Source organism: Balaenoptera physalus (genome assembly GCF_965194825.1).
Source record: "Balaenoptera physalus genome assembly, chromosome: 2".
NCBI lineage: Eukaryota > Metazoa > Chordata > Mammalia > Artiodactyla > Balaenopteridae > Balaenoptera > Balaenoptera physalus.
Genome location: NC_138883.1, coordinates 138,461,797 through 138,475,426, shown reverse-complemented (window position 1 = coordinate 138,475,426; position 13,630 = coordinate 138,461,797). Strand labels below are relative to the sequence as shown.

Here is a 13,630-nt window from a genome sequence, read left to right as displayed (position 1 = left end):
TTTCCACATAAGTCGTGAAACTGTTCCAGAAGTCAGCAGTTATAAAAGGGTTATGTATTATTGAATATTAATGCCAGGGTTTCTCAGCAACATCCCTTTCTGGGCACAAGGAAGGCTCTGCAGAACGAGACCCCTGGGGAGTGACTCATTCTAATCAGCAAAAGGAAACATTTTGAGGATATTTTTCTCAGGAACCGGAAACCACTGGCCCTCATTAAATTGTCTAGTTCTCTGCTACTTGAAAATAAGGATACATTTTGATAAAGAAATCATCTTACTACTCAGAGAAAAAAGCAGAATCACAAATAGAAATCCACATAACTCTGAGATGCCAATGCTGTTATGCCCTTCTATATACATCAGGCAATGTAACTCATATTCCAGGATCTAGACTTGGTGAACTTTGGCTAAAGACTTTAAGCCCCACTAGCCAATGGTCTTCCAGAAAGGGTCAAAGAGGCAACAGGTGGGCTGGATCGTTCGTCTTTATTGATTTGTATTCAAAACTTTTTGCCTCTCACTTCTCAGAAACTTTTTTAATGCCTACCCATCATCTTTAGGATAAAGCCCAAACTTCTTACTTAGCTTGACATAGCCCATCATGTGCTGTGTACATTTCTAGCCCCTTGCCCTGTTGTCACACCTCTGAGCTCTGAACAAACTGTTTCCTGTACTTGTGTCCCTTTCCCTCTCTTCCTTCCCTGACTAGGTTGGCAGGAGTCAGCTCTCTGAAGTCTTCTCTGACTCTCGCAGGGAAGATAAGACTCCCCACCTCTATGCTTCTGGTATTCCATGCTTGCCTCTGTCATGGTACTGAACTGTGATGGCCACACTCTTCCACTGGAGAGAAAACTCCTGGAGGGAGTCTAACTCTGTCTTTCTAAATTTTATATCCCTACCCCCAGCCTCCGGCCCACAGTAAGCACTAGATGTCTGAAGGAGGGAGACGGGTGGGCAGGTAGAGCTCCAAGCTGCTAGACCCACAGCACAAAGTATAACAAAGTAGTTGAGGCAAACATGTATATTCATCTTCTAGTGAGACAGAACATGTTTCCCCTCCATCGGCCCCACTATCCTTACTCAGGGTACATGTCTCCCCTCCCCTGCTACACAGATGCCTGGGACCACGGAGTGGTCTTGTCGATCCATCATGTCTTTCTCATGCACAGGCTTTCCAGCTCCCCTCCCCATCTTTTCCCTCTGTCTTTCACATACATCTTCTTTAATCCCATTCTTCCTTACCCTCTCTTGTGTCTTGCCTAGGTACCCTAGGAGAACCTCTTCTTCACTCCATTTTACTTAAACAAAATATACTTTAAAACATGGGTGATAAGAATATGAGGAAAACGAATGAATTCATATCATGGACAAAGAAAAGCACATATTTCGAAATGGAATTAAAGGTAGTGCCACATCCAACAACACCATCTTAAAACTGTTTAAAACTCCTCATAAAACAGTAAGACAAAGAACCAAACAGAAAAACAATACAAAGACTATGAACAGGCAATTCACAAAAAACACAACATGGTGCTCAAGCTCTCTAGAAGTTAGAGAAATGCCAGCTCAAACAACATAGAAATATCATTTCACGTCCAACCAGATTGGCCAAAATAAAAGTCTGCCAGTTCTAGGTACTGGTGAGGATATGGTGATGCAGGAGCTCGCATCATCTGCCAATGGACGGTACATACATTTTGGAAAGTAACTTGGCAACATCTAGTAAAGGTAAAAACGTGCTCACTTTATGAATTAGCAATTCCCTTCTTGGTATATAGCCTGGTGATACACACAAGTACAATTAAGGATGTTCCCTGTGGCACTGTTTGTAACAGACAGAAATTGGAAATAACCCAAATGACTTAGCAGTGGAACAGATTTGATATATTCAAAAATGAAATACCATATAAGAGTTAGAAGTCAATAATCTAGATCCACGTGTTTCAATATCCTGTCTGGATCCCCCAAATATGATGCTGAGGAGAATAAAGCAAGTTACAGAATGAGATATACTGTATGGTACCACTTATATAAACTAAAAACAAAAAAAAAATTTTTTAATATTGTTTATATATGATAGTTATAAAACATTGGCTACATACACACTGAATTCATGATAGTGTTTGTCTTGGGGAGGAAGGAAGAGGAATGGGATTAGGCAGGGCAACAGGGGAATTCAACCTTAACTATAATGGTTTATTTCTTCAAAACTGAAAAATAATCTAAAGTAATATGACAAAACGTTACTTTTTTTTTTTATCTTGAGTAATGGGCACATAGGTGTTGGTTATGTTATCCATGTACTATTTTATATTAGTGTGTTCTTTTTTAAAACCCAAATTCTAATTCCTTCAAAGTTCCCTGCATTTGCTTATCTTTTAAAACAAATATAAAACAATTTTCAACTAGATTTTATTATCTTATATTCCAGTTAAAAAACAGCATTTTCTCCTTTGCTGTAATGAAAATCGGTATTTTAGGCATGAATGGGCAACACAGGGTGGTGGATTTGCTTGAGAACTTGCCACTAATTCTGATCTACAAAAATGACCAACTAGTACACCGTGGACAGAACTTGCTCTCAAGTTGCATTCTTCCGGAGTTCCTTTCCTCCCCATCAGTTCCATCACCCTATAGAGAATTAAACAATGGGAAAGGTACAATCACTTTTAAACAGATTTTAGCAATATTCAAGTTCTCAGGCCAGTGTTTGAGATTTAAAAGACAACTGCAATTGATGAATCATAAAAGCAGAAGTAATAGTTAAAATGCACTTCTGGTAAACAACTTTTCACACAAATTCACTTTAGTTAACTGAGACATGTCCCCAAACCCACAACCCAGCTGAAAATTTTAATATGCTTTATTAACATGGTCACAAGTCTTAGAGATAAACAGTTTGCATGGATGTCTGCTTAACTTACTCAAGTACCTACTTGCAAACCACTCTACTTGTTACCAGGCTGTCCTGGACTCAGTTCATGGCAATGGTTTTAGAGGTATACGTGGGTGATTTAGAAACTCCGGCCCCACTGACATCAGCCAAAGTCGGTGTGGTTAAAAACCTCTGTTTTGGAAAACAGACAATTACTGAGAACTTAAGAATCAAAGACAAATCTAATACACTTTCAAGCTCTCTGCCACAAACTATACCATGTTGTTAGGGAGATCAAAGAATTATTTGGCCTTTTATTTATTTTTCAAAAAGATTTCCTGATAGCAGTAAGCAATATACTTTCATTCTTTAAAGTTCTTCATAAAGGTCTTGGCACAGTGGTTTATGGCAACAGAGCTGACCCTTAATTAGACTCCTCTGAACTTAAAAGCAAACAGCCCAGCCTTCAACTTCTTGCTACAAGGAGGCATCAAACAAAAGGATATGAAGGAAAACCCACATGACTGGGAGCTATCATCTATCTGTTGCTGCATTTTTGTTAACCTCTGCCACCAGATCTTTGGTGAACTGTAATATACTATACACTCTCTTTCAGCAGAAAAATCAAACAACCCCTTAAGAGAGACTGGTTTAAGAAAATCAGCATTAGGAAGGGTAAGAGGAGTGGCCATGCCAAATTGAAATTACAGCATGGCATATTCCAGGCCTCCCTGTTAAGGGAAGGATTCACCTTGAGTTGTGTTGGGGACCTGAAGGAAGGGCTCTTCTGCCACTTCAGTCCAGTGGGCGATGTGCTGAAGAGTTCCTCCTAGAGACAGGTCTGAGCAGCAAAACCCATCTGGGGAAAATTCTCTGACCCTTCTTAAGGATAAAGGTTGGCAAATTTTTTAACTTTAAGGAGAGAAAGGTGCAACTTCTTCCTACTGTGTCAACCCTAACCAAGAAAACTCAAACAAAACAACAAAAACAAAAAAACATTTAAATACCAACAATTTAGAAATACACGCTCCAAAATTATTTCCACAACTTCTTGTTTAAATTCTTTGGGGAGTGTGAGACACTGCCTGGTCTGGACTGATAGAGTGTAGATACAAAAGCCTTGTAAGATATTCTTGGTAGTTGGTGTAATAACCACAATGCTGATGTACAGGACAAGAGGAAAGCCACAAATGAGCCAAATCATCTTAGCTGAAGTGCTCACCTAGCAGCAGTTTTCAGAAGAACACTGGTAAACAAACAAACAAAACCCAAAATGAAAGTGCTCTGTTTGGATAAGAATTGACTTTATTGCTTCGGCTCTTTCACCTTCCTTTTCCATAAACGAACTTCTTTTCCTTAATCAGTTATATGTATTTTACTATCTAAGCAATGAATTCTAAATACGAGAAAACTGCCTATCTAGAGAGCTGTCTTCCTGGATAAAATCTAAAGCTGAATCCAACCATCACACACATTCTAAACTCTTATGTTTCCTACTTAGATTGCAGCTGGTCTACTTGTTTATTTTTTTAATCAAGAGAACCAACCTACCACAAAAGTACTCAGAAGCTGCTAACACAACAGAAAATAAATCCACAATAATCTCAATGTCATTTTACATCTGTTTAAAGCAAACAAAACAGAACCACTGGCAAGATCCAAAAAACCCCGAACAGAACGGATTCCATACTCTGAAAGACTCCACACCAAGCATTCCAAAGACCAAATTATTTGTGGCAGCTGGAAAGAACAGCTGATTATTCAAGGAAAGCTTTACATAACTACAAGAAGTAAGAACTGGAAAGACGCTCTTCTCCTTTCTCCACTCAAGTCACTGAAATCCTAAAATAAGAGTAGAGTTTTGGCTGAGTTTAAAAAAAAAAACAAACAACACACACAACCCTGTCAAGTTTCTCATAAATTAAATTACTTTGAAGTAGTCCCGACACGGGGCTTCAGTCCCTGCGCTCACCATTTGTTTGTTTTCCAGGAGCAGACTGCAGAGGAACCACAGGGAGGCTTCGCTCCTGCTCCTTGCTATTTCTAACATCTGTGATCTCGACCATTTCCACCTAAGAGACTCAGCTTTCACCATGACTATGACTTCAGACCGGTCCAGGTGTGTTCTACTGGGGTCAAGAGATGCTGATTTGTTTTAAAAATTCTATCCTGCTGAATCTCTTAATATCTGAATGCAAAAAGATATATTAAAGTGAATAAAAACATCTGAAAGACGGGCGAAGATCAACATCAACCATCGTCACACTTAACCGTGACGAACCATGCGGCTGATCTCTCTAAACCACGAGTCAAAACTGACTGAGCAGCAACTTGGGGTCTGAGGCTCCAGGGTCAGCAAACAGGGTTAATGTTAAACCAAAAAAGGGAAGCTAAGAGCACAAGGGTTTCCTGGGAGTTAAATGAACTGGAGGGATGCTATGTTTCCAGAGACCCCTGGGAAGATCCTGGACATGAGAGGGGATGGAGGGAGGGGGGAAAAGAGAATCTGAGTCCCCAAATTACTCATATTTTCCACTTCCTGCCAAGGTTACAGATGGTGCTTCACACACACAAACATGCACTGCAGGCACTGTTCTTCAGGAAGCTGGAGAGAACCAGCCCATTACTTTTGTTCCTTTGGGAAGATGACTACATGTTGTTCCTTTGCTTTCAAGCCTTGATTTTTTTCCCTCTTTTTATAAGTGGCAGGCAGCAGCACCCTGTCAACATACAGACCTTAATGCCACCACTAAATGTCGAGCTTATTTCAACATTACCTCTGGAGCGGACTGCAAAGGTATAGTTGAGATAGGTAGCCCCTAAGATTCTGAGGTGGGGTGGTATTTAAACTAAAAATGTATTTTTGCACCTTAGGTGCATAGTAGGGTAATAATCAGGCCCTATCAAACAGTTCCTTTTTGCCGTCTGATTCTTTCAGTTTATTTATTTATTTTAAATTTTATTTAAAAAAACTTTTTTTGGCCACACCACACGGCATGTGGGATCTTAGTTCCCCGACCAGGGATTGAACCCACATCCCCTGCACTGGAAGCACAGAGTCTTAACCACTGGACCACCACGGAAGTCCCTTGATTCTTTCAGTTTAAACTGAAAAACATTAACTTTTCTTCCTTGTTTTGCTAAGCGGGTAGAACTAAGATAATCTGTGACATTTTCAGTTTGATCAAGTGATTTCCATAAATCAAAGAACCGCTGGCAGAGGACATGATGACGATACTTCCTCTCCAAACAGAAAAGACTCTTGTGATGACACACTGGACTCCATGAAATAATCTGCTTCCAAAAGAAATAGACACCTGAGGTGACTTAACATTAAAAATGACAAATTAAACCAAAAAACCCCCATCCTACTTATTATAAACACTGTTGGCATAAAACTAGTAGTCGACCTATTTTACTGATTTTCTACTTTTAAAAAGTCTTAAATAAAATATTGTTATATTGTGTGCTATCAAATATGTAAAATATTTAGTATAGATATTTGAACTATAATTTTAACATTTACTTTTGAAGTCAATAAAAGAGACAATGAAGTTGTTTTGATGGATCCAAAAATGAGAAATCAGGTGCATATTATACTTGGAATTCACTTAACTACCTCAGCATCTAATTTACGTCTGTATTTAGTTTTGCATACATAACATAGAGAATATCTTCATTTTCATAGATAAGCTGGTACAAATATTAGCAGTTAAAAAAAACGGCTTGCCTTGCAATTATATTACATTCTTCAATTAATTCGAGATGGAAGGAAAAATCCAAACAAGTAGGTAGACTGACAGCTAAAGTTAATATGCTGATGTTAAAATTTGGTTACACTTTTGAGCATGTATATTTTTAAGTGAGTTTTAAATTAGTTTAAATCCAAAAATCTGGAACTTCCAAAACACCTGTTCCACAAAAAGCATTCTGAAAACCACTGTCCTATCTACCAAACTATTTAATTACTACACAGATGCGTGGCTCAGAACTTTAGTCTACAAGTCTCAAACCTCTTTTTTTGTTTTAAATTTATTTAATATATTTTATTTTTTGCTGCGTTGGTTCTTTGTTGCTGCGTGTGGGCTTTTCTCTAGTTGCGGCGAGTGGGGGCTACTCTTCGTTGCGGTGTGCGGGCTTCTCATTGCGGTGCCTCCTCTTGTTGCGGAGCACGGGCTCTAGGCGCGCGGGCTCAGCAGCTGTGGCGCACGGGCTTAGTTGCTCCGCGGCATGTGGGATCTTCCTGGACCAGGGCTTGAACCCGTGTCCCTTGCATTGGCAGGCGGATTCTTAACCACTGTGCCACCAGGGAAGCCCTCAAACCTCTTAAGTCTGTTTTCTCCTCATCAGTACCAGACCCCACACAAGTGATTCTCCATGGGTTGCTCTGGTATCCTTGGGCCATAGAAGTTTCCAAAACGTATCCCAGGTGTCCTCTCCAGGGGGAGTTCTGCCACAAGCTATACTGACAGCATAAAGCAGTTCAACAGTCTGAGGTGCCCTAGCTGTATTTCATCACGAAGTGAGTCCAATAAGAGACTTTCTATTTATGTTTCACAGGAAAAGGTATGAAGAAAACAAAACTGGGTTTAGGATGCCTGGTTAAAAGAGGTGTGTTCTCCTACATCATAGTGGGTATTTTTGCTACCTGACAAATCAATCACATGTCAGTTGCAGGTCCAGTAGTCACTGTAGTCTAACACAGACTAACGATACAGTCAAGGAGAGTATAATTCAACTCTTTTAACCTGGAAATAATGTATACTCAAAAATCAGTGACAATGATAAGATGTTTCATACACTGACATGCATTAGACAACTTTTTCCAGCCTGCATTTAAATTGAAAAGTTACCTGGAGCTAGTCATGGAAAGAGTCATCCACTCACTATAACCACAAACCTACGGTCCTCTATAGCACAAAGAGAAGGATTCTTTGGGTCCTCAAACAAGATTTTCTCTCTCTTTTGTCCCTAAAGCTTCTGATAATATTTCACTTCACAACTCAGAACTGAGAGTTGGTGGAATCAATGATACTGCTTCTTATTCATGCTGGTGCTATACAGAGCAACTCTCCGTAGGTCTTCTGTCAGGCTGACTGCTTTCCAGAGATCATTTTGCTCTTTGTCATTAAGTTCTTCATTCAACATCAACATATTTTGCTCTTTCATCAGAGACCAGCTGACAACCAGAAAAACCTTTGAAACTACCAGTGATCTGATGTTTACATTTTTTTTTACTCAGAGAAACAATATTTAAGTACAGTCTTAAAAAATTCAAACAACACAAAAGTATAAAATAAAAACTTAGTCCCCTTCAATCTCTCCTCTCCTATCCTCTTTTTCAAATTGTTAACAGTTTGGTGTATATCCTTTTAGATATTCTCATACATCTACGTAAACAATTACTGCTTACTTCTTGGCTTTCTATAAATTGGGATCATACATACAGTTCTATTTATTGCCTCTCAAGTTATCAAAATGTCTTGGAAATCTGTCTGTACCTGCAGAGCTATCCCAGTGGCTGGCAAACCGTGGCCTGGGGGCCGAAGTCAGCCCACGTCTGTTTTGTAAATACGGACTTATTGGAACATAGTCACATTCACATTTGTGCCTTGTCTATGGCTGCTTTTGTGCTGCAAGAGCTGGGTAGGGTAGTCACCACAGACACCCAATAGTCTGCAGAGCCTAATGTACTTACTACCAGTTCCTTCACAGAAAAAGCCTGCCGACCTTTGATCTATTCTATTTTTACTATTGGCCTAATATTCCACCTGATGAATATATTATATTTTACTGTTGGATATTTAGTTCCTTTAAAATTTTCCACAATATGAATAATGCTGCAATGAGTAAGTACCAAGGATTATACCTTGAGAACCCTTCTTTCTTTCTTTAATTTATTTATTTTTGGCTGCGTTGGGTCTTTGCTACGCGTGGGCTTTCTCTAGTTGCGGCGAACGGGCTACTCTTCATTGTGGTGCGCAGGCTTCTCACTGCAGTGGCTTCTCTTGTTGCAGAGCATGGGCCCTAGGTGCACGGGCTTCAGTAGTTGTTGCTCACGGGCTCTAGAGCACAGGCTCAGTAGTTGTGGCGCACGGGCTCAGTTGCTCCGCGGCATGTGGGATCTTCCCGGACCAGGGCTCGAACCCGTGTCCCCTGCATTGGCGGGCAGATTCTTAACCACTGCGCCACCAGGGAAGCCCCGAGAACTCTTCTTATAAGCCACTGTGTAATAAGCAACTTGAGAAAGGTGCCTCTAATTATATATTCCAACCACTAAAAAGAAAGGATCATCATGTGATGTGATAGAGGTGCTAAATATGGCTACAATGGCAATCAGATTACAATATATAAATGCATCAAATTAACGCTTTGCATTCTTTAAGTTTACACAATGTTACATGTCAAATATATTCAGTTTTGAGAAAAAAGAGTAAGAGAAAGGTGCCTGGCACATTCAGCTGCTCAATGAATATTTGTTGATGAACTGCTTTTGAATGAACCACAGTGTCTTGCAGAGTTCAGGCAACTGATCTTTGCTGAATAACTTAAGAAACTCAAATGCATACTTTCTGGTAGTTAAATGTAAAAAATAAATCCAGTTTGAAGTCATCAAGATCTCCTAGAATATTCACCCAGCTCTCCCCCACTGAAGCAGAGGACAGAGTGGAAGCCATTTTCTCTTTTATATACATAATAAATATAAATCAGAACAATCCACTGAGGACACAGAACACTGAAGTATGTGAAAATCTCCATGAAGGTTCTTCAAGAACTACTTTCATTCTTGAAGTTTTATTCAGTTATTTTTCAAACCTACCCCTTGGTTGCATAGTACTCTGAGCGGTAGAGAGCATCCCCTCAACTGGGGACAGGATATGCGGTCTCAGGGCACACAGTGGGAGCTGGAACTGAGACCCCTAAATAAAGCCAACAGCTTTAAACTAAAGACTGTAACAGCCATGCTGAAGGGCCTGGAAAAAGTTCACCTACTACTGGCCCTGCAGAAGCAGCAAGGAAACCTGCCCTCCCCAGGACGCTGAGTGAGAATTCTGTATCACATATGAATCCAGGGTCCAAATTTACACCATCCATATCTCCTGGAACCCTGAGTTAAGAAATCTTCTCTAGAGGTTTAACGGAATCCCAGTCTAGGAATGATGAAACCCTGAGGGATCCAGCTGAAACAAATGCAGAACTGCTGCCTCACAGGGTCACTGTGACAAAACAGGGAATCTAGAGGTTCCCACGGGAGGGAAAAATCTCTTATAAAGCTGAAGCTGAACTTACAAAAAAAAAAAAAAAAAACAACCCAGATACCATGTAAGGAAGCAAACTGCTATGAAGAAGCGTTAGCAAATGCACAGGCGAGAGAAGATGTTGAGAGTTATTAAAAGCCCCTAATGGAAAGAACAGGATCTATACTGTTCGGGGATTTTCTTTTCTGCATGCTCAGTTATACATTAGTTTTCTAAAAAATATATTTTATTGAAAATACATATTTAAAAATTACGTTTTATAGCAGAAAGCAGGTGTTCAGTCTGCTGTACTGATGAAGTTTCTTGAATATTAATTTCATGCTGCCAGTCAAGAAATATGATCTTTCCCTATTCTTCTCTGAGACCAGTACTCCCAAAATGGAGATCAGGCACTTTGCAGGAGGGATGCACAAAATGATTCTTTGAAATAGAGGAGGAAATTTTTACAGGTCTCACTTATATTGACTTAAAAGAGAAATGGAGTTAATATACAGACTGATAAATGGGTGGCTCACTCAGCCTTAATGTTAGGCGGCTTCCTGTTATGTTTGATCCTAGAGGATTCTGGAAGGAAGAAGAGGCCCTCGGAAGGTAGGTCAGGGATGTGTAACAGTGGCACCCTTCCTCGTTTGTTTACTTTCAGCATCTTGTGATGAATGGAAATTTACAGGTGCTCAATAAAGTAAACTTATAAATTATATTTAGTTTCAACTAAAATAAAATGAAAAAGAGACAAATTCCTGCAAAGAAACTGTGCATCTAAGACAATATAAAGAAGACTAATAACTAACCAGCAAACAAGAAAATGGCAAACCTGACTTCTCATTCCTGGAATGAGCTCCTTGTAATTATAGTATAGGACATGTATGTAATTTTTTACACACACACTACACACACACACACATACCCCGTGTGAGTAGACTAAGTATGTTTTAATGATAGATAAACATACTAAAAAGTGCTTGGTGATACTGCCCTAGACAACCAAGTTATTCTAGCATTGAGAAGCTGTCTGTGTCCAGTGGCTAAGAAACCAAACTGGTGACTGGTGTCCTAAGAATGACTCCTATTAGAACCTGGGCTCCAGAGTAACATGCTGGGGGGATACTGAACAGTGACAGTCTCGAGGTCACATAAAATGTATTACTACGTTGGAGTCGTTATCATCGTTCTGGTAAGTCACACATGAAGGAGGACATAAATGTGTGTGACATCTGTACACGAGGATGAAAAAAGAGATGAGAGCTCCCTGGAAGTTTTCTTTAAAAAAAAAAAAAAAAAAAAAAGGACAGTAAAACAAATATGGCTGTAGACAATATTGGGGTATAATATATCCATACGAGGCATTTTACAAGCACGTGAGCGTTAACGCCAGTCGTTTAACAAGTCACAACAGCTGCAGCATGGATAAGATAGGCTGTGTGCCAGCTGTCACTCCACTCTTTCTCTAAATATCAAGGAAGCAAGTGAGTGGAAATTATTATTGCAGTAACTTTGACTCTGCTCAAAGTTTTAAAAATGTCAAATTTCAGTAACAACTATTTTTAGTAACAGATCACTTGGGATACTTCACATAAGTGACTGAAATCAAGACAATGTCATGACATCATGGTCTGAGAAGTGCTTCTTGGAGTCTGAGTTAGTCACTATTTGGTCTGAATTGGTTACAGGTATGACAAGATGCGAATCACCTCAGCCTCTGGAAGAGTGGACCTTCACACTGGCCACTTCTGACCACAAGCAGCCTCCTTGATTTTCCTTGGTGTGTACTATGAATATTATTACTTTCTATCTGTGTGCAACCACAAAATTTTGAGATGTAGTGTCTCAGAGCAAGGATCTGCAAATTAACAGCCTGTGGGCCAAATCTGGCCTGTAACCTATTTTTGTATGGCCCGTGAACTACAAAGGGTTTTTACATTTTTAAATGGTTGAAAAAATAGAAAAGATTAATATTCCATGACACATGAAAATTACATGAAATTCAAATTTCCCTGCCCATAAATGAAGTTCTACTGGAACACAGCCATACTCATTGGTTTATGTATTATCTATGGCTGCTTCTGCACTACAGCAGCAGAGTTCAGTAGTGTGGCAGAGACTGTATTGCCCATGAAGTCTAAGAAGGCTGCTATCTGCTCCTAGACAGAAAAAGTTGGCCATCCTCTGTCTCAGAGCATCTTGTCAAAACCAGGAACCACGTTCAGTTAACAGACTTGGCTTTAAGGTGGTAGTAAGCAGGTCAGCAAGAGGTCAATAACGGAACGTCTCTGCACACGAAGGTACTCTCCCTCTCCCTTGGCAGTTTCCATGACTTGACGTTGGTCAATGGCTGAAGCATATACCAAAGTACTAGAGTAAAAAATGAGCATATATGACCTGACAAGGGACTGCTGGGTAGCTTGAGGGTTTGAGGTTATGAGACTGCTTTCATGCCGACATGGACTTCTGGAATAAGGTAGTGGCTTACGGACAATGGGACAGAATATTTAAAATTCGGCTGTCTGAAAAAATTATAGGCTGTATGTTATATATCTAGAATTAATTTCTTCAATGCTATTCAAAGAAAGATAGAAAAAAGGCTACTTCACATAAACGAGGAACAGATTAGGGGTGGGAAGGACAGGAAGTTAGAAATGAGTTTTTCTGAGCCAAGAGCGTTCCATCACACAGGAAGAAGCACGTCTCTTACTTGCACAAGTATAGGCGTCTTTGTTGGTGAAAGGTTTCGTGCACTGGCTACAGCTGATGGGACCCACAACAGGGATGGAACTGAAAGTGTGCCCGTTCACAGTCTTCTTGTCCTTCTCCTTCTCTTTGGAATCTTTCTCCTTCTCCTTAATTTTATCTTTCTCCTTTTCCTTTTCCTGCCAAAGAAAACAGTCGACAGTTAACTGAAGGCCTTCAGTTAACACTAGAAGGCCTTCCCTTCTGGAAGGGTACCCAGCTGGCATGTGGTCAACAGTGGCTGGTGAATGTTTTGGATGAAAATTCAGAACTCTGTCCTGGACAAAATTTTTTTTTATTAAGCTGTGGACATTTGAGCTACATTAGAAAAACCTTAAGAGGACTGGGAAGGCTAAACAGTTCTGTCAGTGGCTTATTCACTGGTTATTTATGCCAGCAGACACATTCATTGCCCAATGACCAGCACCAGAGAGAAAGAGGCTTCTGGTGCTGGAGGAGGAGGAGTCTGCAGTGGCCGTGAATCGGCCCACAGGGGAAGCCAGCAATGAGTTCAGGGCCAGCTGCAGGCAGGAAGCAGAAGAAAGGATGGTGACAGTTCTGGGACCAGCCTGAGGGAGAGGAAAGATGATTGGGCAGCATCAAAAATGACTCGAGGGTCCCCCCTCTGACTGCCTCCCAGCCATCACATATCCCCACGTGAGGGCATGTCTCTGATGTTTCCTCCCTTACTCTAGCCAGAAATATTAACTATCCCCCCACATATACATTTTCTGTCCTTACTAATTAGAATTTCAAGGTTCATAGATAT

The 13,630-nt window shown here is 40.2% G+C and overlaps 1 protein-coding gene across 14 annotated transcripts in view; it reads right to left on the bottom strand.

Moving 5' to 3' along the window:
• The window catches only part of AKAP13 (A-kinase anchoring protein 13), a 342,407-nt gene that overhangs the window by 37,143 nt on the left and 291,634 nt on the right, over positions 1-13,630 (bottom strand). For all 14 annotated transcript variants that reach the window (XM_082449034.1, XM_082449035.1, XM_082449027.1 and 11 more), the window contains one exon: positions 12,827-13,001. In XM_082449034.1, coding sequence (XP_082305160.1) covers positions 12,827-13,001 — 175 coding nt within the window. The remainder of the gene's footprint in view (positions 1-12,826; positions 13,002-13,630) is intronic.